The following is a 24,372-nucleotide window of genomic DNA, read 5'->3' on the forward strand; positions in this document are numbered from 1 at the left end:
TTATTTATGATATAAACATATTTTTAATATCTAATATATATTTTTAAATGATAATTTATTTTAAAATATATTTTATAATAAAAATTCTAAATAAAACATAAATCTTTCGATTTTTCTTATTTTGATATTTTTAATCAACGTATACAATAAATAAAAAACACAAAAGATAAACATGCATACTGCAAATTTTATTTTATCAAAAATTGATTTTTTAATATATTACATTAAATATGTGAGTATTGATATATATATATATATATATATATATATATATATATATATATATATGTATGTATATTACAATTAATTTTAAAAAAATTAATTTGTTATTAAGGAGTATTCTTTATCACATAAAATAATTAATCTCCTTTAAAAGTTTGACAAACATCAAATAAATAAACATTTTCTCCGAATCTATATTTTATACATATGATAATTTAAACATATTTATTTATTTTATTAGAATATAACTTTAATTTTTTTAAAATATATTAATTTTTTAAACAAAAAATTAATTATGTCTCAAATAATAGCGGGGGCAAATGCCCCCACCCTCCAAAACCTGTATCTGTCACTGCGTGTGTGTATATATATACACACACATAAAGCAATTTTTTGTCAATATAATAGAAAAATATAAAGTCTCTTATGAGGTTATATATAACTCGTGTACATATATACAATATACATTAATATACCTTATTAAATACAAAATAATCTTATCACCGATCAAATATATATATACAACAATACTACATCAAAGTAGTGTACTCAAAAGAGGTCATCTCTAACATAACCATCCACCAACAACTAAGTCATCCTAATTAATTTTACCATGCTCTCATACTAAATAAGATGATTGCAATCCAACAAGAAGAAGAAGAAAAAAAGGTAAGTTTGTGAATGAATCATCATAATAAGAAGTAGTGAAATCACAACTTAAGTAACATAAATGGCTTAAAACATCAAGTTATTATCATCATCCACAATATACAACAGCTAGTACAACATACATCACGTACAATATTCTTAGCATATACAACTTTAATCACATCTTAAACAACTTTCAACAATTAATGTGTCGTTATACATATTAATTTATGGAGATCTCATACAATTGAGGTGAGAGCAACTCTAATGGGAGTTTCTTGTCCCATGAAGCAACTCAAGCATCGATTTCTTGTCATTAGAGGACTTTGATGTGGCAACATGAGTTGCTTGAAGAAGAGAGAGAGTTGCTTCCTCAAGCAACCGTTCTTTACCAGATTTCAAGTAGATCTTATTTTCGGAACATTTCAGAAATAATAATGATGAAAATTAATTTCGTATAATGTCTATGTATTTACTATTGCTTTATTTTATTTTTAATATCTTCTCGTAATTTATTTTCTTTCATTGTAGTACAATTATCTTTTTTAATAAAAATTTAAAATTGGTACATAAATGATTAGAAAAAAATTCTAAAAGTTGAATTTCTTAAAGTTTCTTACCATTTGAGTAAATTTGTGTTTGAGTTGCTTAATACTAACATGGTACACTAGGGACCACTTTTTTCATTTTTCAATGCATGAAGCAACTCAAATGAGTTGCTTGCATTGGAGATTCCCTGAGTAGTTTAAGTGACTTAACTTATCGAATCATTGTGTCTAACCTATCACAATCAGATCAAGTAGATGTAACTTCAAGACACTCAAGCACTTGTTTAACAACTTAAATTGATTTCTCAAGTTTTTTCAATTAAACTAAGAAAGTATAGTACTACTATCAAACTATAATAACTTGGGTGAGAGCCTACCACAACCTTAACATGCATATATTAAGCCTTGTGGAATTAGTCCATCGATTATCTTCTAAATACTATGAATCTTTATAGCGATCAGTTAAGGATGTTAACCCTCCACTTTTTGCCTTACTCAATGTTGGTTGCTTATGACATGTATGGTTTGATTTGGTCTCCATATGATTTTACGTTGGCCACTTTATAATAAATATGACTTGACCTAAACCTTATATTGTTTCCACATAAACCCATATGAGACAATTTAAAAACAATGTCTCATTTAAGAGGAAACTTTCTCATTAAAGGGTTTTCAATTTTGGACTCTCGGAGCACCATAACTTATCCACACAATGACATTTTAGTTTTTAAAACAGCTTCCACTCTCCTCTAGTTTTTATGTATTTCAACTTTAAATATGCATCTCAACACTACATGCTTATACAACTTAACATCTTTATTCAACTAACAACTTAAACAAATAATAAACTTTCATTCTTAAGCAACTTAAACATCATTATAGATCATCCTAGATCAATGCATAATGACCTAGATTCATACAACATCATAAATCATGTGAATAATCAATCTACTAAACACATGTTCAACACATTTTCAAATACACACCAAATTTTCATTAAGTAACCTATGCCTAACGTCATTCTCGCAATGCCCGATGTCATCGAGATAGAAAGTCTTTGGCTTGTGTAACGTAGTAAGTTATTTCAAAAGGCCCAAAAGTCTAATATGAGTGATTTAGTAGCTCAGAACGGGCCGTTCCTAAACTGGAACGAGCCGTTCCAAACTACTAAATTGACTTGTAAATCGTAGTTGAGAACAGGCCGTTCTGGAGGGAGAATGGGTCGTTCTAAACCCCAAAACAGGGCGTTCTTGAAGAAGTACGGGCCGTTCTAGATGGAGAATGAGCTTTTCTGGATGAGTCCCAAAACGGGCCATTCTGATTTCAGAATGAGTCGTTCTGCATGTAATTTTTGTACGTGATGAAGGGGTGCAGAACGGGCTGTTCTGGATTCGGAACAGGCCGTTCTAGCCACTCTGGAACTTCTATAAATAGGGGTTGTGTGGTTGAGGAGAAAGTGAAGTTTTTAGAGAGAAGTTTTAGAGAGAAGGACTCTGGGTCTGTGAGCTCCTTTCTCTTCCCAATTTCTCTGTATAATTCCTTTTCTCCTCTAGATCACTAATGCCTTCTGTCTTTTCTTGAAATTCAGATTAGGAAGCTTGCTTTGGGAGGATTGAAGTTCCGGGTTGAGCTTCGGAAAGGAATTCTACTTCTTCTCAGTTATTGGTTATTTTGAGCCAATCTTCAGGTGAAGAAAACTAGAACGTTTGCTTTTTAGGTTACATGTGAGTTTAGAAACTCAATTGATGCATGAATGTTGAGAATCCATAGATGGATTGAAGAAAAACTCATTTTTTGGGGTTTTGAGAAAAAGGAGGATTTTGATGATTTTGATGCATAGGTTGGATGCATGTGAGATTTAAGTTTATTTTGAGTTGTATGGAGCCTATGCATTGTGTTTTGTGTTTGCATGTGGCTGGATTTGTTGGTTTGGATGAGAGTTTTGAAACTCTCTGACTGTGTTTAGGCTAGGCGCAGGTTGAGCGCGCCAGGCGTGGAAAAGCTTAGGACTCTCGGGTTAGATGTTGGGCCAGGCGTGATTTGGTTGCGTCAGGCGTGGAGACTCTTAAGAGTCTCTATCTCAAGGATACCGAGCGTGAGTTGAACGCGCCGGGTGTGGACGAGTTTTAGGACTCTCAAGTTGGGATTAGGCTGGGCGAGCTTAGGCTGCGCCGGGTGTGAACATGTTTATGAATAAAATGATGCTAATGCATGTTAAGTTGAAGTTTTGGATCATGTATGTATGATATATGATGTATGCTGAGGTGTGATTCATATGTATGCATAGTGATGATATATATGAATGTTTAAATATGATATGGCATGAGTATTTATGACATGTGTATGATTGTTGATCATGATGGTGGGCAGACCATGTATGATGTGTGATGCATAATTGCATGTGATGCCTTATGACATGAGTCCAGCCTAGGATTTGAGGAGAGGAAAAATATTTTCAAACTAGAAGAGCTCACATAGAGTTTCTTGAGAGTGGTGCTTGGATAGGCCACTGATATATGAGAGTGGTGCTCAGGTAGGCCACTAGATTTGGGAGAGTGGTGCTCAGTTAGGCCACTGGGTTGGGTGAGTCTCCTCTAAGTCCTTAGCTAGTGTTGGAGCGGGGTATGAGGTCGAGGGTTATTCCCTTAACCAAGTACTCGGGAAGGTGCGTGGATCCTTGCGGATAGTCGATGGGCGAACTCCACAATTGACTTGGTTATGCATGTCAAGGTCGTGGTAAGCCCGTACCCAACTATGCTATACCTGACGGTAGATCTGGACTTCCAATTGTGTAAGTGACATCATCCGAGTAAACCCGAGTGAGGATTATATCCTGTTTAACTGTGACCGAACGGGCGCATTGGGCGTAAAAACGGTTGGGGTGGTTTCAGTAGGGTGGAATGTCACTTATACAACTCTATTGTTAGGGAGATCTCCTAGGTGTATGCATGACGACGCATTAGATGATTGATATGCATTGATATCTGTCATGAGATGCATTTATTGCATGATTATTAATATAATGAAGTGTGGTGTTTGACTTCATAATTGGTGGATTGTATTTTATGCATGAGTAGTATTGGATAGAGTGTGTGGTGTGACTCTATGAACATGATTGATAGTTGAATGATGTGTAGTATAGATTTTATTCTGTACTTGTATGATTGGTTTTGAACTCTAGCTTACCCTTCTGTTTCCATGTGGTGGGACTGCGATGGTCATACTTGGTATGGGAGCAGGTCAGGGCTAGCTTGGAGTTGAGGTGACCGTTGAGAGACGGGGAGTTTGATCCTCGTGTTAGAGTTACCATTTTGGGTAACGGTTTTGTCTGTGCTTGACTGGCACTAGGAAATATTATTTTTGGGATGACTGTACATATATGGCGTTCTATTTTGTATTTAAGAAACTTAGTTATTTTTATTCTTATCTATACCTGTATGTATGAGTTATCCAACTTAATATTTCTCTTAGTTCACTAGTAATAGTGTGATTCCACTAAGTGTAGAGACCATGGCGGGTCGTTACAGCTTGCCCACGCTCGACGTCAATCCACTTACGCCAAACATGGATGAGACAGAAAGCCCTTGTTTCAATCCCACCTAACATAGTTAGGTTTATGCCCAACCTCATATAGGTAAAGAACTCCTACCTAACATACATCTGGCGCCACAAAATCAATGTTTGACGTTGTTTAAGAAGAGAACTTTTATCTTGATCACGTCTAGCGCCACACAGATTGGGCATAATGTGACTAAGTGAGAGAGTTCTTTGACCAATCATGCCCAACACCTCTCATTATATGTTTGGTGTGACAAAATCAGAGAGTTCCTTACTAACCTATGCCCAATGCTACCAATCTTGCATCTGATGTCTTCAAGGTACCAAGCCTTTAACTTAAGTCACACTCAACACCGTGAAGACACACTCAACACGATGAAGATTTATGCTCTTGACAAAATCTTATTTTGACTCAAAACTTACAAATAACTCAAAGAAACAAGCATGGAATCCAACTTTCAACATATATACAACATGTATAACTCATTTTCAACACAAAAATACAACATGCATCCACTCCAACTCAAGAATCATTAAATTACATTCAAAACACCTTTAAAGAGCCAATACTCGAGACAATTCATCATTCATTCTTAATTCAATCAAAACAATCCTTAATTGATGAATTCAACAACTATGAAGTAGTACAACACGACAATAATAAATCACAAACTCCCTTTACCTCGAATCGCTCGGAGAATAAGGAAAGGAAAGAAAAATCTATGAGTTCCTAGGACCGTCATATAACTTTCTCCATCTAAGATTTTCAACCTCCAAGTCTTGAATCTCTAATCTTTTAACTCAACTTAGTTGCATGGAAGTATTTAGAAGATCCTTGTAGGTGTCAAAAAAATGAAAGATCTCATGGGTTCTAGAATCTCTTTAATTTTTCTTTAGATATGAACCCGTGAAGTTATCTTAAGAAAAACCTTATATATCCTTTCTTAAACTTTGTTAGCTTAACCCTAACTAAAACTACCTCAATAACAACTTAACTCTTAATGATCCCTTAACCCTTGAAGTTTTAAAACAAACATAATCACAACAATTCAACAATTAATTATATATATATATATATATATATATATATATATATATATATATATATATATATACACACACATATATTATACAATGAATCAATAAAACTTAAAATCACACTGTGTTACAAGTTGAATGTAAGGATGGCAATGTTTGGGTCGAGGACAAGTAATAACCCTCGTCACCGTCCTGTTTAGTATGAGTATCTATAATTTTTTTAATATACATGCATGTATTTACAAGTATTTATAGATTTTTTTAATTATTAAAATTTTAAATAAAAAGAGTAAGAAATAAAATAAATTAAAATTAAATTATTTTAAAAATATATATTTATATTAAAAAATAATTTTTCACATACATTTGTTCTAAAAATAAATAATTATGACATATATTTATTGTGAAACTAAATTAAAGTAAATTACTTTATATATAATTAATAGTATTTTTAATATTTTTAAATTACAAGTATCTACAAGTATATGTATCTTATATTATTACTATGAGTCTCTGCTCAATTATTAAAATTAAAATTATTTGATTATCTATTTAAATTTTATAATAAATTTTACCCATAAATATACCTAATTGGGAGTTTGTTTTCTCATTCTTAATGTATGAGAAATTATGTTGCATAGACACGGTATGAGATTGACGTGTGCTCAAGTCTGATACTTTTTCAGAGCCCACACACTATAGATACGCCTTGGACACTTTGACAAATCATGTTCACACAAATGGACACGTCTCCATCGTACACACCTTTAAAATTGACTTGTCTCCATCATAGATACTTATAAATGAACATGTCTCTATCTTGATACATTATTCAATATGAAGATTCAAGATTTTTTTATTAAAAAAGATTAAATCTAGATAAAAAAAAACAAAGAAGGGAGATTTTAAAATTAAAAAAAAAAGAAGAATAAAACTCAATAAAAAAGGGAGATTTTTGAGGATTTTTTTAAAAAGAAAAAATTTCAATAAAAATAAAAATAAAGAAAGAAGGATTTAAGATTAAAAAATAAAAATAAAATCTTGATGAAAACAAAAACAAAAAAGAGAATCATTCTCATCTTTTTTTTACTTAACCTTCATGTAATATAAAAGAAAAAATAATAAAAGAAAATCGTAATAAAAATAGAAATAATAAAAGGAAAATTCAAGATTTAAAAAAAAAATTATTGTTGTAAAATATAATATTTCTTAATGATTTATTTTCGAAACTTAATAAATTATTGTCATGTTAATATATATATATATATATATATATATATATATATATATATATCGTATTTATGTATTTTATATTTTTTAATTTTGTGATATCTCTGTGTCTATATTCATTATTCATATCGTGTCTTTGTGTCATATCAGAATCTGTAATACTTAAATGACAAACGTGATGGAGTTGCAATCAACACTATTAAGGAGCAAGAGTGGTTAAACTAATAGTCGAGAACTTGAGAGAATTCTCCCTTTCCCGTCTTTATTTGGTTTTCTTTATTGGTATTCATCGTTGTGGCATTGTTGATTATGTCATAGATACGGTAGATAATAAGAAGAAAACAGAGAGAAAAAAAACTATATTTTAAAAAAGAAAAAAATTAATAATTCTTATCATAAAAGTCGTTATAGTGAAAATAAATTATATTTTTCTTTATAAATAAAAAAATATAATGGTCCAAACATCTCTCTCGTGGTGGTAGATTTGTTCCCCACTTCCCCACTAAAGTTATTATGTGATAAACATATGTGAAAACAATAAATAATCAGTCATAAAATGTTACCAAAATCCATCTATTTTTTATATTAAATTTTAAATCTAATATACTAGAAACTGTGAATTGCGTTAAAACAGTGAGAATCTAATTAAAATATTTAGTATATCAAAGTACTGTATAGATTTTTCACACCAAAAACATTTATTAGTTTTCTTTCAGAATTAGTCAATATATAATAAATGTAATATTATATAATTATTAATACGTAGTTGTGATATTAATAATTAGGTGTACAAGTAATTAATAATTGTGAAATTATTGAATATATAATGATTAATAATATTAAAAAAATACTAAATTTATACTAATATATAAAAGAGATATCTTTTTAATAACTATCTTGATCTTTATTTTTTTTACTATTATACTTTTTTATTTTAAAAAATTAAAAAATATATTTTTAATAAATTTAAGAACTTAAAATTAATGAATTAATTATAATATCAATTAAATAAATATATTTTTTATTATTTAATTATTTATTTTATTTTTAATAAAGACACAGATGTTTCAACCTACTAATATATATAACGGTAATTAAATAAATAAAAAATCTAAGTGTGATGTTTATACTTTTTCAAATATTTAAATAGTGTTAGTTTGGTGAAAAAAAAATATACCCATTTAAAAAGAGAATAGTAATATAATAAATAAAAAGAAATAAATAAAAACAGAATAAAAAGAATAAAAGATTAAATTTTACTTTTAGTTATTATAATTTTTAATTTCATAATTTTAGTTTTATAATTTTTAATTATGAAATTTTAGTTTATTAATTTGTAATTTTTGTCAAATGGTAAATTTTTTTATTCATTGGCCATTAAAAATGTAATTTTGGTCAAAAGCATATTTTTTTTCCCAAGCTTTTCTACTGATAATTTTTTTTAAAGTTATGATTGAGTTGAAATATTTTATTTTAAGGATACAGGTAATAACATTTGTCATGAATTAACTAAAATGATGAAATAATAATAAATATTTAATAATATTTAGGTTAAATTATATTTTTAATTTTAATATTTATTCTTTAAAAATGGTAAAAGAGATGAAACAATATATAACTGAGATTAAAATATAATTAAATATTAATTTTTAAATCATCGATGAATATTACGATCTTAAATATTAATGATTGTATCAAAATTATAAATTTTATAAAATTAAATTATAGAATTATAAAATTAAAAATTAAGAAATTAAAACCGCATGAGATAATTTAAGAATATGAATATGTATTAAGTCTCCTACTATTATCTGATTGAATCGCTATTGATAAAAGAAATACTAATATACGGATATAAATTATAAAGCTAAAGTTTAATGATAATTATTACATGAATGGAAATTTTGAAACATGTAAATTGTAAAATAGAAAAAATACTGACATAGGTACTAGCAAGTCGGAGAAGTGACATAAAGATACCTTGAACCACTCAACTACGTGCGCGGGCAATAGTGAGTAACCGCCATGGATGGTTGAAAAAAATCTCCCTTTTCGTTTTTCTACGGAGCCACGTAATAGTTTCGCTGTTATAAATTGTAGCGGAAACAGTGACTCTGGCCGCACGTTTCCCCACGCAGCCTCTCCTGCACCCGCGTCGCACCCGATGACTCCCCCCACTTTCTCTCTCTCACTAACCCACCCGCTGTCTCCGTGCCTTGGATCACCGAGCACCTCACGGATCGGATCGGATCGGATCTGAGCAATCAACTATAAACATCATCACTCAGCGACGCTACCGATCACAAAACCGTTTCTCCTTTCTCCTTCTTCTTCTTCTTCTAGGGTTCTTCCTTTTCTCCCTCGCCATGGAGTTCCGCGACAGAACCGTCTTCGTGTTTCTTCGCGCGGAATTCCGAGAGTACGATTGAAATTCGCCCGTTTCTCGCGAACAACTTCTTTTCTCCTTCGGAAATGGCGGCTTCTCCTGTCAATTTCCTCTTCGGATTCCTGCTACTCTCTATTACATTGTGGCTCGTCTTCATGTAAGTTCGTCATTTTTTTTTAGCTTTTCGCCAATTTCAGTTTTGTAGCTTAAATTTCTTATAGATCGATTTAAACTACTTGCCTGGCACTTGAAACGGTTGCTGATGATTTAGAACTTAGAAGGCTTGTTTGCCTCTGGAATAGCGTTGTATCTATTGTTTGGAGTGTTTACTGAAGACAGTTGGCACAGTAAGGGGCGACACAGCTAGTTTGGTGTATAGTCAAAGGGGGGAAGTGCTCTAGTACTAGTACTACAGTACTCATTTTCGATGGTTATAAAGTACTTGAGTGATCAAGTAAATAATGTTTTGGAGAACTGTAGGGGCCATAATATTTTCTATGTCCAAGGAGAGGGAGATACTAAATGCTTCCTTTGAAACTGTTGAAGTATGTGGATACCGCAGAAGTGGAATACATGATTGGATATAGAAATTTTGATGGTTTGTTATCAATACGGGATATCTCAATGAGGGGCATGTTTTTGGACTAAAAGACAATTCTTTTTGGAAATTAGGATGCTTAGGAAGTAATGGAAAATCTATTCCATAATGAGTTTATCTTAAAGAGCTGGTCCTCTAATTTCTTAGAGTGTTTGGTCCTCTAATTTCTTTGGATCTTTCAATTGCATGTCTGTTTACCAACACTTGGTAACTTAGCTAGTAAAAAAATATTTTGGAATGTCAAAGTTCCCTCCAAAGTTAAATTCATTTGGACTTGTAGTTTTGAAATTATGTAGCAAAAACTTCTCCTGGTTTGCTGGACGGAGTCTGCATCCATATGAATGTCCAACACCCCAAATAGAAAGGAGTAGTAGTAAGAAATAGGTACCTACTAGCTCAGGATTATAAAAACACATAACACAGACGTTAGGACAAGTGCTTCTGATGTTGCATTGGAATAACTTTTGCTACCGTTTCTTTAAAAGTTAGCAATGCTTAGAGAACTTGATGAAAAAGGGAAGCACAATGCAGAAGAATTCCACTTTTGTGGAGTTTGAAGAGAATTATGTCTTTAGCTTACCCTTGTAAGTAGAGAGGTTGTTTCTGTAGCTAGAACCTTACTGTTACATCAAGGTTCACCCTCATTTAAAGTGCTCTAAATTTTAAATTTGGTGTAGCAAAATGCTCAGGTTTTCAAGAATTATTCTCAGTCTTTAGGTCTTTTGTGGGATGGGTTTGCTTCTATGGCCTCTCTATGTTGCTTAGTCAGGTGTGGTGTATCACAAGCACCATGCAGAGGGATTTATTTATGGCATTTTTTATGATGAGTTTGTTTCTACTTTTTGATTAGTCTAGCCCATGCCTTTTTATCTTTCTCTTTTGATGTATTTACCTTTTTTTTCTTCGTAATTTTTACTTTTTTTAGTAAATTATCTTCTTATACGTAAAATTAAAGGAAAAGAAGCAAAGCACCTAATTTTCACTCTGCTTTTATTCTGCAGTTTTTGTTTTAAAACACATCTTATTCCTGATAGCGTAGAAAAAGGTTAAAAAAAGTTATTATTTGAGTGTAAACTCGTCCATTATTCTTTTAGGGAGTGTCTTTGGTCATTAGTTTTGATCTAAATGTCCTTGTTCCTCTTTATCAATCACACTAATAGTTTAGAGAAATTATATAAAAGTTAACTGAATGGGAGTGGCAATAGACACTCACGTTCTTATATGATGATGATCCAGAGAAATCAAAATGTTACCAAATGGTCATTTTTTTTGGGGCGTGTTGACAAATCCTACTGTCAAGGGAAGACTGCTCAATAGGGATGGTGTCCCTTGTGGAAATGTTAGGGAGGAATACCCAAAATTTTATTATCAAATTGTATCACACTGATGATTTTTTGCCCAGTTTCCATCATTTTTTTCTTTTTGCACAAGTGCAATTATTGATAACATACTATTTTTTGTTTTTATTTTTTAAGATCGAGTATTTTGTTGCCAGTGCTTTGTTTTTTTATTTTTATTCTACAAATAGTTTTTTATAGACTTTGAACCATCATGTTTATGCATTTTATTACAGTTTTGCTTCTGGGTTGCTGGCTTGGATTTTGAGCCGGATTTTGGGAGCATCGGTTGGATTTCGTATCAGTGGATGGAAATGTTTAAGGGATGTGGTAGTGAAGTTTAAAAAGGTTTGTCTTTGCCTTCATTTACTGCCTTATTTCATTATTGGATTTTTGATGGGCATTTATTGGGTGAATTTCATATTGAATAAACGAATAACTAAATTGTTATATCAGGCTAGAGTTCAAGGGAGTAGATAGAGTAAAATGCAGTTGGTGCTTGGAATTTTTTGTAATAAATGATGTTAATATTGAATAACTAAATTGTTATATGCCACTCTTTTTGAGCGAGTTTCATCATAAACAATTTTTTCCTCCTAGTTTTCCCTCAGCTTCTGAAGTCTGTGAGCAATTTTGTTCAGCTGATTTTTGTTTTACTTTTTGCTGTCACACCTTGTGGATCCTATTTAAAATTTTCTTTTCTTATTCAATTGAGTTGTTATGTTTATTTATGTTACCAGACTATTGTCTATGGTGATATAATCTGTTGATTTGTGACATGTACAGGGTGCTGTTGAATCTGTTTCTGTTGGTGAAATTAAACTCAGCTTACGGCAGTCCTTGGTTAAACTTGGTGTGGGTTTCATTTCTCGGGATCCAAAGCTACAAGTGTTAATATGTGACCTAGAAGTTGTAATGAGACCTTCAACTAAAAGCCCAGGGAAGAAGAAAACTAGGAAATCCCATGCTTCAGGCAGGGGAAAGTGGATGATTGTGGGCAATATTGCAAGATATTTGTCAGTTTGTGTGACCGATCTGGTTCTGAAGGTGTACATCTCCATAAAATTGTATTGTTCAGCTTGTATGGTCAAACACATACTGATTTTTATTTTCATATACAATGGTTTGTGTGCATAGCACATAATATATTTGAAAATGATGTTGGATCATCAATTGTAATGATTATTATATTTATAAATAAAATAAGTTTCACACACTGTTTAAACTTAATTTTATTATGTTTTCTTTTCTTGTTTTTATTTGAATCTTATTATAATTTCTTTTGTTCACTGGGAATCTCTATGAACATTGCAGACACCAAAATGTACTATTGAGATCAAGGAGTTGAATGTGGATATATCTAAAGATGGTGGATCCAAGTCAAACTTATTAGTTAGACTACAAATATTACCTATTTTTGTTCACATTGGTGAGCCACGGGTTAGCTGCGATCTATCATCTAATTTAAGTGGTGGAGGATGCAGTTCTTCTAGCCAGGCATCCATTGCTGCTATAGAAAGGTCTTCGGCTCCTTTTTTCTGTGAAAAGTTCTCTGTCTCGTGTGAATTTGGTCATGATAGGTATATTTCTTCCCTGTATTCATTTTTGTAATATTCATCTTTTCCCTTGTTGGAATGCTGGTTGGAGAAGAGGAAGTAAATGTGTTTTAGATGGTCTAAAGCTGTCTGGCATGTAACCCTTATAGTTGAAACACAATGGGATTTTTCAAGTGAGAAGCTTCAATTATAAGGGAAATTTCAATATACTCATAGTGAAGACCTTTAAGCGCAAGTTCCTTAGTGCCATTGATGGTGGTGCATTGCTCAACCACAGCAATACCCAGCTAATGAAACGATCAACCAGCATAATGTGGTTCTGTCTCCTGTTCGAGGCTATGGGGATTGAACTGAATATGGTACATAGAGTGCTGTAGGCTGTAACTGCTGCCTGATGCACCTCATAGGATCTGCAGCAAAATTTGAAAAACTAAAGGGTTTAATTATAATAAAAAAGGAATAGTGAAGTTGAATTAGGTTGTGACTGGTAGGGGGAAGTTACTTGTTAGCGGTGTTGAGAGAGGCTTGGGTGAGGAAAGGGGTTGTTGTTGGTCAGAAGGCTTGGGTGGGTGAACAATGCATGGTGGAGGGAGTGGGTGGCATTGAGGTGAGGCAAGGGGTTGTTGGAATTGTTTTTGGGGAGGGCTGCAAAGAGAAGTGCAGCAAGCTGCTGATGTTAGTGTAGGCCTTGCATCACTGCGTTTTGTTGCTCATTGTGTAACCATGGCCCACAAGCAATCATGAAGAAGCTTTGTACCTTTTTCTAGAAGCTCCTTTACCTAGCCTTTTTTTTTTTAAAAAAATCTGTTTATTCCTTTTCTTTTCTAAAAATTAAGCTGTTTAATTTTTTAAGAGATATTCAAAAAAATGTGCGTAGCCCAGTTTCTCCATTCAAGAAGAGAAGCCCTGAAAAATCTGGACCAAACACCACCCTAATTTGACAATATTGCATTGTGGAACTCATTTGAAAATGCCAAATCATCTGTCAATTTTTATTGGTTTGGTTCAAAGCTCCGCTGGTGCACCATGTGTATCTAAGAAACTTCCGAGTTATTGAATCTAGCAAATTGAACTTCCTTCTTTATTTATATTTGTGTCAGCATCTATTGTGTTGTACTATAGAGAGGGCTCTTCTCATACTAGCACTTGGTTTTCTGTGTCTTGTTATTCACTTAACTTGTTCTTGTATTTTGTACTATTGTAGTAGTTTACCTGACTTTAATACTCCCCTTATTTTATGATTTATTGTTTCTGTCCTTATATGGATACCAAGATTAATTTTCTCTAACTTCCTTTTTGAAACAGGGAAGTGGGTATAGTTATTAAGAGTATGGACATTTCTAGTGGAGAGGTTACAATGAATTTGCACGAAGAGTTGCTTTTGAAGAGCAAGAGTCGATCAGAGTCTTCTTCTGGCTCTGACAGTATAATAGGGTCACATGCTGATTCTGCGATCACAAGAGGGCCACCAAAGAAGCAGCAAACACTTGCAGCTTTCTCCAAGTACAGCTCTTTGTTTCCTGAAAAGGTTGTGAATTTAACCTACTTCCTGTTTCTTACCATCACTTTTTATATTACTGAGGGAGAAATAGAAAACAAATGCAGAAGATAAGTAATCCTCCGAAACAATGAAAAACTGGAAAATATTTATCTATGATTGTTTGCCTGGGTTGGTTTTATTTTTTTGTTTTCTTATGTTCCACTGACATACAGGCCTAGTATCTGCTCTTTTTCTGATAAACCTTTCTGTTGTGTCTAGGATCAATAAAACAAATGCATGTTTTACTTCTGTATTTCTCTTCTCTATGTTTTTTTTTATGAATTAAACAAATTTTTTGGTGGAAACTTTATTTTTTATGATGAACTTTTAGTGCATTGATGTTGTTGTTGATTCAAATTAGTTGACCCCCCCCTCCCTCCCCTCCCCTCCCCCAAATATAATTGTTATTGAATGGTTCCCTATTTGCCTTTTTTCTTTCTGGTATGTGTTAGTGTAACTAATTCAAGACGTTGTATATTCTTTGTAGTGTGGATAATATTGATCTACCTAATCAGAAAGATGCATTATATCATTAGTTTATCATTTTGTTGATTGTGTGGTGTAATGATGCATCTTTGTGCAGCTTTTCCCGAACTTTATGCTCTTAATGTGGTGCTTTGGTTATGGGTTGTTTCCTTGTTGTGGATAGCTCTAGTTTTTCAAGCAACTTTCATTTTTTTTCAGAAATATGAAGGGTAGAGAAACTGCATAAGTTATGATCTTGTTGCTTCAAAGTCTTGATTCTGTTACTGTTTATGGCTTGCTGGACACTAGAATTTGGCTTTTGGGCAAAATGTGGTTCCTTCACTTGTAAGTCTCTCTAAGTATGTGTTCCCAGTGTTTGTGTTCTTGGTGACTTTTGGCTTCGTTTGAGTAAATTTAATTTAGAAATCTGGGGCCCCATTGAAATTCAAAGTGTTTATACACTATAATGATTAAATTGATGGTCAATCTTGGTTATTTGTTGGATTTATCTAATCAAAAGTAGCTTTAAAAATGGGTTTAAAGGATTTTTAATTTGTTATAATATTTTTTGTTGATAGGTCAGCTTTAATCTACCAAAGCTGGATGTAAGTTTTGTGCATCGGGAATGTGGTCTTTCTGTTGAAAACAACATCATGGGCATCCAATTGAAAAGCACCAAATCACGATCCACTGATGATCTTGGGGAGAGTACGCGCCTTGATTTCCATCTGGAGTTTAGTGAAATTCATGTATGCGGCATGACTGTTGATTTTGGCAAGAGTTTATAATATGGTTTCCACTTTTCACTGTTTTGTTTCTTGCTGACAAGTTTTCTTTTATCCAATTGATATTACAGCTTCTTAGAGAAGCTGGTTCTTCCATCCTGGAGATATTGAAGGTGGTTTTGGGCTCTTCTGTGTATATCCCGTTACAGGTAAGTGTTTGCATCACTGTGAAATTGGTGTTCCTTTGTGTTTGCTCCACCTGGTAAAATGTACTTGAAATTAATAATGCAAAAAAATGGTAAACATATATATTGGTTACACTTTATGCAAGTAATTTATTGCAAAACTAACTGGTTGTTGAAGTCTTGCATCACCATTTATTGCTTCAAGAGCATTTTTGTTGGGTACATAATGGCTAGTCTTATGCTTTAAATTATCATGCAAACAAACACATCTTTCTGTAGAAGAGTTTTTGCTGAAATTTATATTTAAGTGGCCAGATGTCAAGGTCTGAACATAAGATGCATAAATTATTGAACTGGTAGCTTTGTGCATTTTTATTTTCTCTAATTATGATTGATATATATACTTGGTCTTTAGGAAGTTTGTCTGTATGCTTTACATGAATTGTTACTTCTTTTTTTCATTACTGAAGGCAACTATCACTAGAATTGGGATATATGAATTATGATTGAGGTATGACATTATATAATGCCCTAAACTAATGTTTCTGTTGTACTAATAATCAGGTCAAGTACTAGTGTTACTAGTAGGAGACTAAATACCCAAACAATAAGACATTTGGTCCTAATAGAATTGGAAAAATAAATATATCCTCTTTTATAAGTGAGAAAAAGGAATGTAGTTGCCAAAAAGTAAACAAATTTTTCTAGGAAACTCGTGTGGGTTTTTTGTTGGGTACACTAAACACTGGATATTTCTACGTGCTCATGTTTTGTCTTGTTTTTTGTTGTGCCCCTTTTTAATTTTCTGAGGTTTTATTTTTTATTTGCATGTGGAGTTTGAATATTCCTTTTTTTTATTTTTATTTTTTTATATTTTTAATATTTGGTTTGTTAACTTACTGTTATTGGGGATGCTTCCTCTGCATCAGCTAATATCACCTGTTAGAGTTGAAACTGACATCAAGCTAGGAGGTACTCAGTGCAACATCATAATGAGCAGGTTAAAGCCTTGGTTGTTCCTCCACTTGTCTAAGAAGAAAAAAATGGTACTTAGAGAAGAAGCTTCTGTTGCTGTAAAGCCCCAATCGACTGATGGCAAGACCATCATGTGGACGTGCAACGTCTCAGCTCCTGAGATGACAGTAGTACTTTTCAGTATGGCTGGTTCTCCAGTGTATCATGTAAGTATCATGATTATTGTAAGATATTATTTAAAGTGTTAAAATGTCGAAGCATTTCTGGAATCTCTTTCCAGTAGATGCAAAAGTTGTTATATGTAAAGTTTAAAAATGCATGTTAGCACAGTGCTGATGAGACTGAGGTGTGAGGTATATCTACGAAGTATTGCATTCAATTGTTTGTTTTGACTGTTTTGTTGAGGGGTGCCTAGATGATAATTTATACATTGGAAATTTGTTGGTGGTTTTTTTTGCATTGTTTAAAATTTAGATTCCCTTCTATGAAGCCATTATGCCTCCAGTGTTGATAACTCTTGAGTTTCCGATGTAGTTATCCTTGTTTTGCTTTTTTTTTTTTTGTTTTTTCTTTCTTAAGTTGATTTAAATTAGTGGTATATAAAGTGACATTTGTTTTAATGCTTTCCAAATTTAGGGTTGCTCACAATCATCGCATCTATATGCAAACAACATTTCAGATATGGGGACTGCAGTACACACTGAACTTGGAGAATTAAATCTCCACTTGGCTGATGAATATCAAGAATGCTTGAAAGAAAGTGTTTTTGGTGTGGAATCAAATTGTGGCTCTGTTATGCACATTGCAAAGGTTAGTTTGGATTGGGGGAAAAAGGATGTGGAATCATCTGAAGAAGATGGTCCTAGGTGTAGACTAGGTTTATCAGTTGATGTGACTGGCATGGGAATATGTCTAACTTTCAAGCGTGTAGAATCACTTATATCAACAGCCATATCTTTTCAAGCTCTATTGAAAAGCCTATCTGCTTCAAAGAAAAAATCAACTCATAGTCAGGGGCGTTTAACTAAATCTTCAGGGAAAGGAACTCAGTTTTTGAAATTCAATCTTGAAAGGTGTTCCATACATGTATGGGGTGAGACAGGTTTGGAAAATACAATTGTTCCTGACCCCAAGCGAGTTAATTATGGTTCACAAGGGGGTAGGGTTATAATAAATGCGTCAGCAGATGGTACCCCACGCAATGCAAATGTAATGTCCACTATTTCCAATGAATACCAGAAGCTGAAGTACTCTGTTTCTCTTGAAATATTTCAATTTAATTTGTGTGTGAACAAAGAGAAACAGTCCACACAGATGGAACTTGAAAGAGCCAGATCTGTCTATCAGGAATATATGGAGGAAAATAGGCCAGTAACAAACGTGGCATTGTTTGATATGCAAAATGCCAAATTTGTACAGCGTTCAGGTGGGCTTAAAGACATTTCTATTTGTTCTCTTTTCAGTGCAACTGACATTACTGTAAGGTGGGAGCCTGATGTACATCTATCCCTAATTGAATTTGTTCTCCAGCTGAAGTTACTTGTACACAATAGCAAGCTTCAGGAGCATGGTAATGAACACATGGTAGATGCGTCTCATGTGCGAGATGCTAATTGGAAAAAAGAAGCTACTATTGAATCAGGGCACCTTGAAAAGCAGAAGAAGAAAGAATCTATTTTTGCTGTTGATGTAGAATTGTTAAGTATTTCAGCTGGCCTAGGAGATGGAGTTGATGCTATGGTTCAGGTCCAATCAATTTTCTCTGAGAATGCTCGTATAGGAGTGCTCCTTGAAGGACTTATGCTTAGTTTTAATAAAGCTAGAATCTTCAAGAGTAGTCGGATGCAAATCTCACGAATTCCTAGTGTTTCTGCAAGTGCATCTGATACAAAAGGACATGTAGTCACATCATGGGATTGGGTAGTCCAAGGTCTTGATGTTCACATTTGCATGCCATACAGATTGCAATTGCGTGCTATTGATGATGTCATTGAGGATATGCTGCGAGGTTTGAAGCTTATAATTGCTGCCAAGACTAATTTAATTTTTCCTTTAAAGAAAGAGAGCTCTAAGGTTAAGAAACCTAGTTCAATGCAATTTGGATGCATAAAATTTTGCATACGCAAACTAACTGCTGATATTGAAGAGGAACCATTCCAGGGATGGCTTGATGAACACTATCAGCTGCTGAAGAAGGAGGCTACTGAGTTAGCTATACGATTGAATTTTCTAGATGAATATATATCAAAGGCCAAACAAGGTTCCAAATCCACTGACACTGTTGGTCATTCCCAAGAAAGAAAATTTTCTTTTAATAATGTTGAGGTTGATGTAAAAGATTCTTCTACTATTGAATCCATGAGAGACGAAATTTATAAAAGATCATTCCGATCATATTACCAAGCATGCCAAAATCTAGTTTTGTCGGAAGGGTCTGGTGCTTGTGTAGAAGATTTTCAAGCTGGTTTCAGACCTAGTACTTCAAGAACTTCTCTTCTTTCAATATCTGCATCAGATTTAGACATAAGCTTGAAAAAAATTGATGGTGGTGATGTTGGGATGATTGAGGTTCTGAAGAAGCTTGATCCTGTCTGTCTTGAAAATGATATACCATTTTCCCGACTGTATGGGACAAATATTCTCTTAAATACTGGTTCTCTTGTAGTTCAGCTTCGGAATTACACATTTCCTCTTTTCGCAGGAAGTTCTGGTAAATGTGAAGGCCGTCTTGTATTGGCTCAGCAGGTAAGTTTAGGGAATTTCATGGTCTCATCCTTCTATGTACACCATTTTTCTTGTTTATGTTAATTGCATGTTTTGGTTTTTCTATGTGTTGCAACCATGATCATGACAGAGACGGTGTAAAACATTGAAAAACCTATTTTTAAAAAAATAGTCTTTGAAATCAAAGATAGGCTCAGGAGTCGATTATATGTAGGGAAGATATTAATATCTTACAACATTCGTTGAAGACGATACCTCTAATTAATTTTGCAAAACCATGTAACTTTATGAACAAATAATTTATCAACAAAGAATATTTTTTTGATTTTTGATTTTTGATTTTTGAAGATAAGAAGATATTTGATTATGTTATTTTATTTTATTTCAATTTTTAATAAAAGAGAATTCTAAACCAAAATTTGAAAGGATTTTTTTTGGTCTCTATTTTTATGCAAAAGGAAAAACTTGTGAAGATTATTTATTTATTTATTTTATGAGAAAGGAAAAAATTTAAACTTCAAAAAAAAAATTTGGAATGATTTTATTAATAGAAAATAATTTTTGCATGCATTTTTTTTTATTTAAAAGTAATTATCCTTGCTAAGGCTTCAAACTAGTGCACGTGAATTATTAAATCCTTACAATCTAAATAACATTAAAGATAGTAACTGCTATCCAATTAATGTTTTCAGTTGTTGTATATTTGGATAATCCTTTTTTTTTTGTATAAAGAATTTTTATTGAAAGAAAAGAAACATTCTAATAAACAATTACAAGAATGTTCATGATAGCAAATGGCTATTTGCAAACCTCTGAATTATGGTAGAGAATATTATGCTGAAATCACATCTTATGAGTTACCTCATTGAATCAACTTGAAGTGTCTACACTGAAATTCCCATATCTTTTCAAATGTAAAAATTGTTTCTTGTTACATTTTACTCATGTCAATTTATAGCGGTAAAGTACGGATGTAAGCTTTTGAAAAAATCTAATATATTAGTGTTGAATAGTATAAAATTATAGAGACAAACAATCTTTTATCTCTTTCATCCTTCCTTTATAACGATGAGGATGGACAGTGATGTGGCTTGCTAATAGGACATTAGAAATTCAAAGATCATTTGCAATCTGTCTAGAAAATATTTAAAACTGTATGGCTCTAGAATATTACAATTGAATACTTTAATGTGCTTTGAATATAAGGGTTTTATAATTTTTCTGACTCCTAACTGAGTATTTAGGATCTGATTAGGTAAATACTATTCTTTTGGTCATTGAATGAACTAAAGTAAGTAAATAACATGATTGCATGCACAGGTTCAGATGTTGGTCTATACTCGGGCAAATTTGTGGCATGAGTTACTGTAGATACACTATTTGATATCAGGAACTCTTGAGTTGGTAGTATTTCTTGTTATTATTTCATGTTTCCTTCGAAGGTGCCAACTTTGTGTTTGCACTTTGTTTGCAGATAGTATTTATTTATTTTATGAAAAACCACTTTAGGTTGCTCCTTGATCTTGATACTTACTATTTAACCATAACCTTTCATTCAAGGGTCAGTCTTAAGCTATGAAACATGATAGTATTTCCATTTGATTCTTTTATTTATTCATTTATACTAGGCAACTAGCTTTCAACCTCAAATATATCAAGATGTCTATGTTGGGAAATGGAGAAAGGTTCGTATGCTTCGATCAGCTAGTGGTACTACTCCACCATTGAAGACATACTCAGATTTACCGATACATTTCCAGAAAGGTGAGGTGTCATTTGGGGTGGGTTATGAACCAGCTTTTGCTGACGTTAGTTATGCTTTCACCGTAGCACTTCGGAGGGCTAATCTAAGTGTTAGGAATCCTGGTCCACTTATTCTACCACCAAAAAAGGAGCGGAGTTTGCCATGGTGGGATGACATGAGAAATTACATCCATGGAAGAATTTCCTTACTCTTTTCTGAATCAAAATGGACTGTTTTATCAAGTACAGATCCATATGAAAAGGTTGACAAACTTCAAATTGTGACCAATTCTATGGAAATCCACCAGTCTGATGGTCGTGTTTTTGTTTCTGCCAAAGATTTTAAGATTTTGTTAAGTAGTTTGGAGAGTTTGGCAAACAGACGCGGTTTCAAAATTCCAACAGGTGTCCCAGGTGCATTTCTGGAAGCTCCTGTCTTTACTCTTGAAGTTACAATGGACTGGGATTGTGAATCTGGAGATCCCATGAATCATTATTTATTTGCACTTCCGGTTGAGGGCAAACCTCGTGATAAAGTATTTGATCCCTTTAGATCTACTTCACTTTCCCTTCGATGGAACTTTTCTCTTAGACCCTTTCCTCCTCCATTAGTGAAACAGTCCCCATCTTCCATTACTAGGGATATTGAAGGAGATGCTACCGCATTTGATCCTTCTCCCATATCCCACAATGTTTCACCTGTGTCCCCAACATTTAACTTTGGAGCTCATGATCTAGCATGGATTTTAAAATTCTGGAGCTTGAATTACATTCCTCCCCATAAGTTGCGCAGCTTCTCTCGTTGGCCTCGATTTGGTATTCCAAGAGCAGCCAGGTCAGGCAATCTTTCACTAGATAAAGTGATGACTGAATTTATGCTCCGTCTAGATGCTACACCAGCCTGTATAAAGAACATGCCTCTAGATGATGATGATCCAGCCAAAGGACTGACCTTTGCAATGACAAAACTGAAATACGAACTGTGTTACAGTAGGGGCAAGCAAAAGTATACTTTTGAAAGCAAGCATGACATTCTGGATCTTGTTTACCAAGGTCTGGATCTTCATATGCTCAAGGCTGTCCTAAATAAAGAAGAATGTGTTAGTGTTGCAAAAGTAGTTAACATGATACTGAAAAGTTCACAATCTGTATCCATGGACAAAGTCCCCTGTGAAAAGGATTACATGACAGAGAAAAATTGTGATGATGGATTTCTGTTATCCTCTGATTATTTCACCATCAGAAGACAATCTCCAAAGGCTGATCCTGCTAGGTTACTGGCATGGCAAGAAGCAGGAAGAAGAAATGTTGAGATGACATATGTACGGTCTGAGTATGAAAATGGTAGTGAAACTGATGAACATATGCGGTCTGACCCAAGTGATGACGATGGTTACACTGTAGTTATGGCGGACGATTGTCAGGGTGTGTCTGTCTACGGTCTCAAGCTTTTGTGGACTATTGGAAACAGAGATGCTGTTTGGGCTTGGGTTGGTGGTATATCCAAAGCCTTTGAACCCCCCAAGCCTTCTCCTTCTCAGCAGTATGCTCAGAGAAAATTACTCGAGGAAAAGAAACAGCGTGATGCAGCTGATCTCCATCAAGATGATGTTTCTAAGTGCCCTCCGACTGGTAAAAATTCCAAGTCTTCTTTACAGAATACAAGTACTCCTGGATCACTCTCATCTTCACCAAATTCAGTTAAAGTGGACAACTTGCCATCTGGTATTTCACATTTTGCTTTTGAGAATCTTTGTTAACTGCTATCAATTTGGATATGCAAATTTGATCAGAGACTAAAAATATACATGATAAATATATATTTAAATATGCCATCTGCTACAGCAAACATCACTACTTGCCAGATTATTCAGTTTACTGTTAAAATATTCAGTATTTTTGTTGAGTTTAATTGTTTCCCATTTTGGTATATTGCCAGTCATAAAAGAGAACACGGATGATTCAGATGGGACTCGACATTTCATGGTGAATGTTATTGAGCCGCAGTTTAATCTTCACTCAGAGGATGCAAATGTAAGTTTCAAAGTATTTGCACCCTTCAAAACACAGTTTTAGCTTTTGGTTTTCTGTTTCACCTTCCCTTTTTTTATTTATTAAATTCCTTATTATGGTCCTTTTTTCGACTAATAAACACACTTTGTTCCTAGATATTAGGGTTTGAGACTTCAAAGAAAGAGAAAAGAAATGTAAAGTGTTTATTGAATTATTAAAAGGATTTTCACCACCTTACAAGGTCGAGTACAACAGCTTATCAAAGGAAACATAATATTTTGTATTATTGATGAATGAATAATATTCGGTAGCTTTACAAGGAGGAGAGCATCTATATTTATATATATGCTGAAGTGTGCACAGCAAGCTTCCTAAAAGAAAAAGACATATAATTGAAAGTGACAGTGACATAGACTGTCAATTACAACTGAAATACTATCAGAATACATTTTAATATTGAGTAAAATCCTATACTCTAATACAGCTATATATATCTGAGCTAAGTAGGTAAATAACTGAGGATTAGTTAGGTGTACAGCTGTCAGCCTAAAACTGAAAAGTAACAGTAAGCTAAAGGTATACAACAGAAAGACAACAGCGTTTACAGGGTAAAATACTATACTCTAATACTAGAGGTTGTAAATTAGACTGAGTCAGATGGCCCAGCCTGCATTAGGTCCAACTCACTTCTGAATGGTTTAAATGAGCTCAGCTGATTTGAATTCATCTCCTGTTTCTTAGACTGGACTGGCAAGGATAGAGATTTGTAACATCGGAATTTAATTTTGTTGGGTTTAGGTTTCAAGTTTGTTCCTTTTTTGTGAACAAACAATACCAAAGGCCTGAAAAACAAAAAGCATCAACAATTGAATGTTCAGACT

The 24,372-nt window shown here is 33.3% G+C and overlaps 1 protein-coding gene across 3 annotated transcripts in view; it reads left to right on the plus strand.

Annotated features, from left to right (window-relative positions):
* The first annotated feature begins 9,228 nt into the window (after positions 1 to 9,228).
* SAB (HYPERSENSITIVE TO PI STARVATION 4) overlaps positions 9,229 to 24,372 on the plus strand; it is a 28,864-nt gene continuing 13,720 nt past the window's right edge. The window contains exons 1-11 of one of the 3 annotated variants that reach the window (XR_014434696.1): positions 9,229 to 9,787; positions 11,802 to 11,913; positions 12,352 to 12,612; positions 12,880 to 13,145; positions 14,427 to 14,649; positions 15,705 to 15,875; positions 15,983 to 16,060; positions 16,966 to 17,217; positions 17,648 to 19,756; positions 21,364 to 23,203; positions 23,418 to 23,512. Coding sequence is in view for 2 of the 3 variants with exons in the window: in XM_020363051.3 (XP_020218640.1) it covers positions 9,717 to 9,787; positions 11,802 to 11,913; positions 12,352 to 12,612; positions 12,880 to 13,145; positions 14,427 to 14,649; positions 15,705 to 15,875; positions 15,983 to 16,060; positions 16,966 to 17,217; positions 17,648 to 19,756; positions 21,364 to 23,203; positions 23,418 to 23,512 (5,478 nt within the window). In the remaining variant the exon portion in view is untranslated. Of the gene's footprint in view, positions 9,788 to 11,801; positions 11,914 to 12,351; positions 12,613 to 12,879; positions 13,146 to 14,426; positions 14,650 to 15,346; positions 15,472 to 15,704; positions 15,876 to 15,982; positions 16,061 to 16,965; positions 17,218 to 17,647; positions 19,757 to 21,363; positions 23,204 to 23,417; positions 23,513 to 24,372 lie in introns of those variants that run through there. The other 2 variants (XM_020363051.3, XM_020363053.3) reach the window with 2 other exon arrangements.

Source organism: Cajanus cajan, chromosome 6, assembly GCF_000230855.2.
Source record: "Cajanus cajan strain Asha chromosome 6, NIPB_CcT2T_4, whole genome shotgun sequence".
Lineage (NCBI taxonomy): Eukaryota > Viridiplantae > Streptophyta > Magnoliopsida > Fabales > Fabaceae > Cajanus > Cajanus cajan.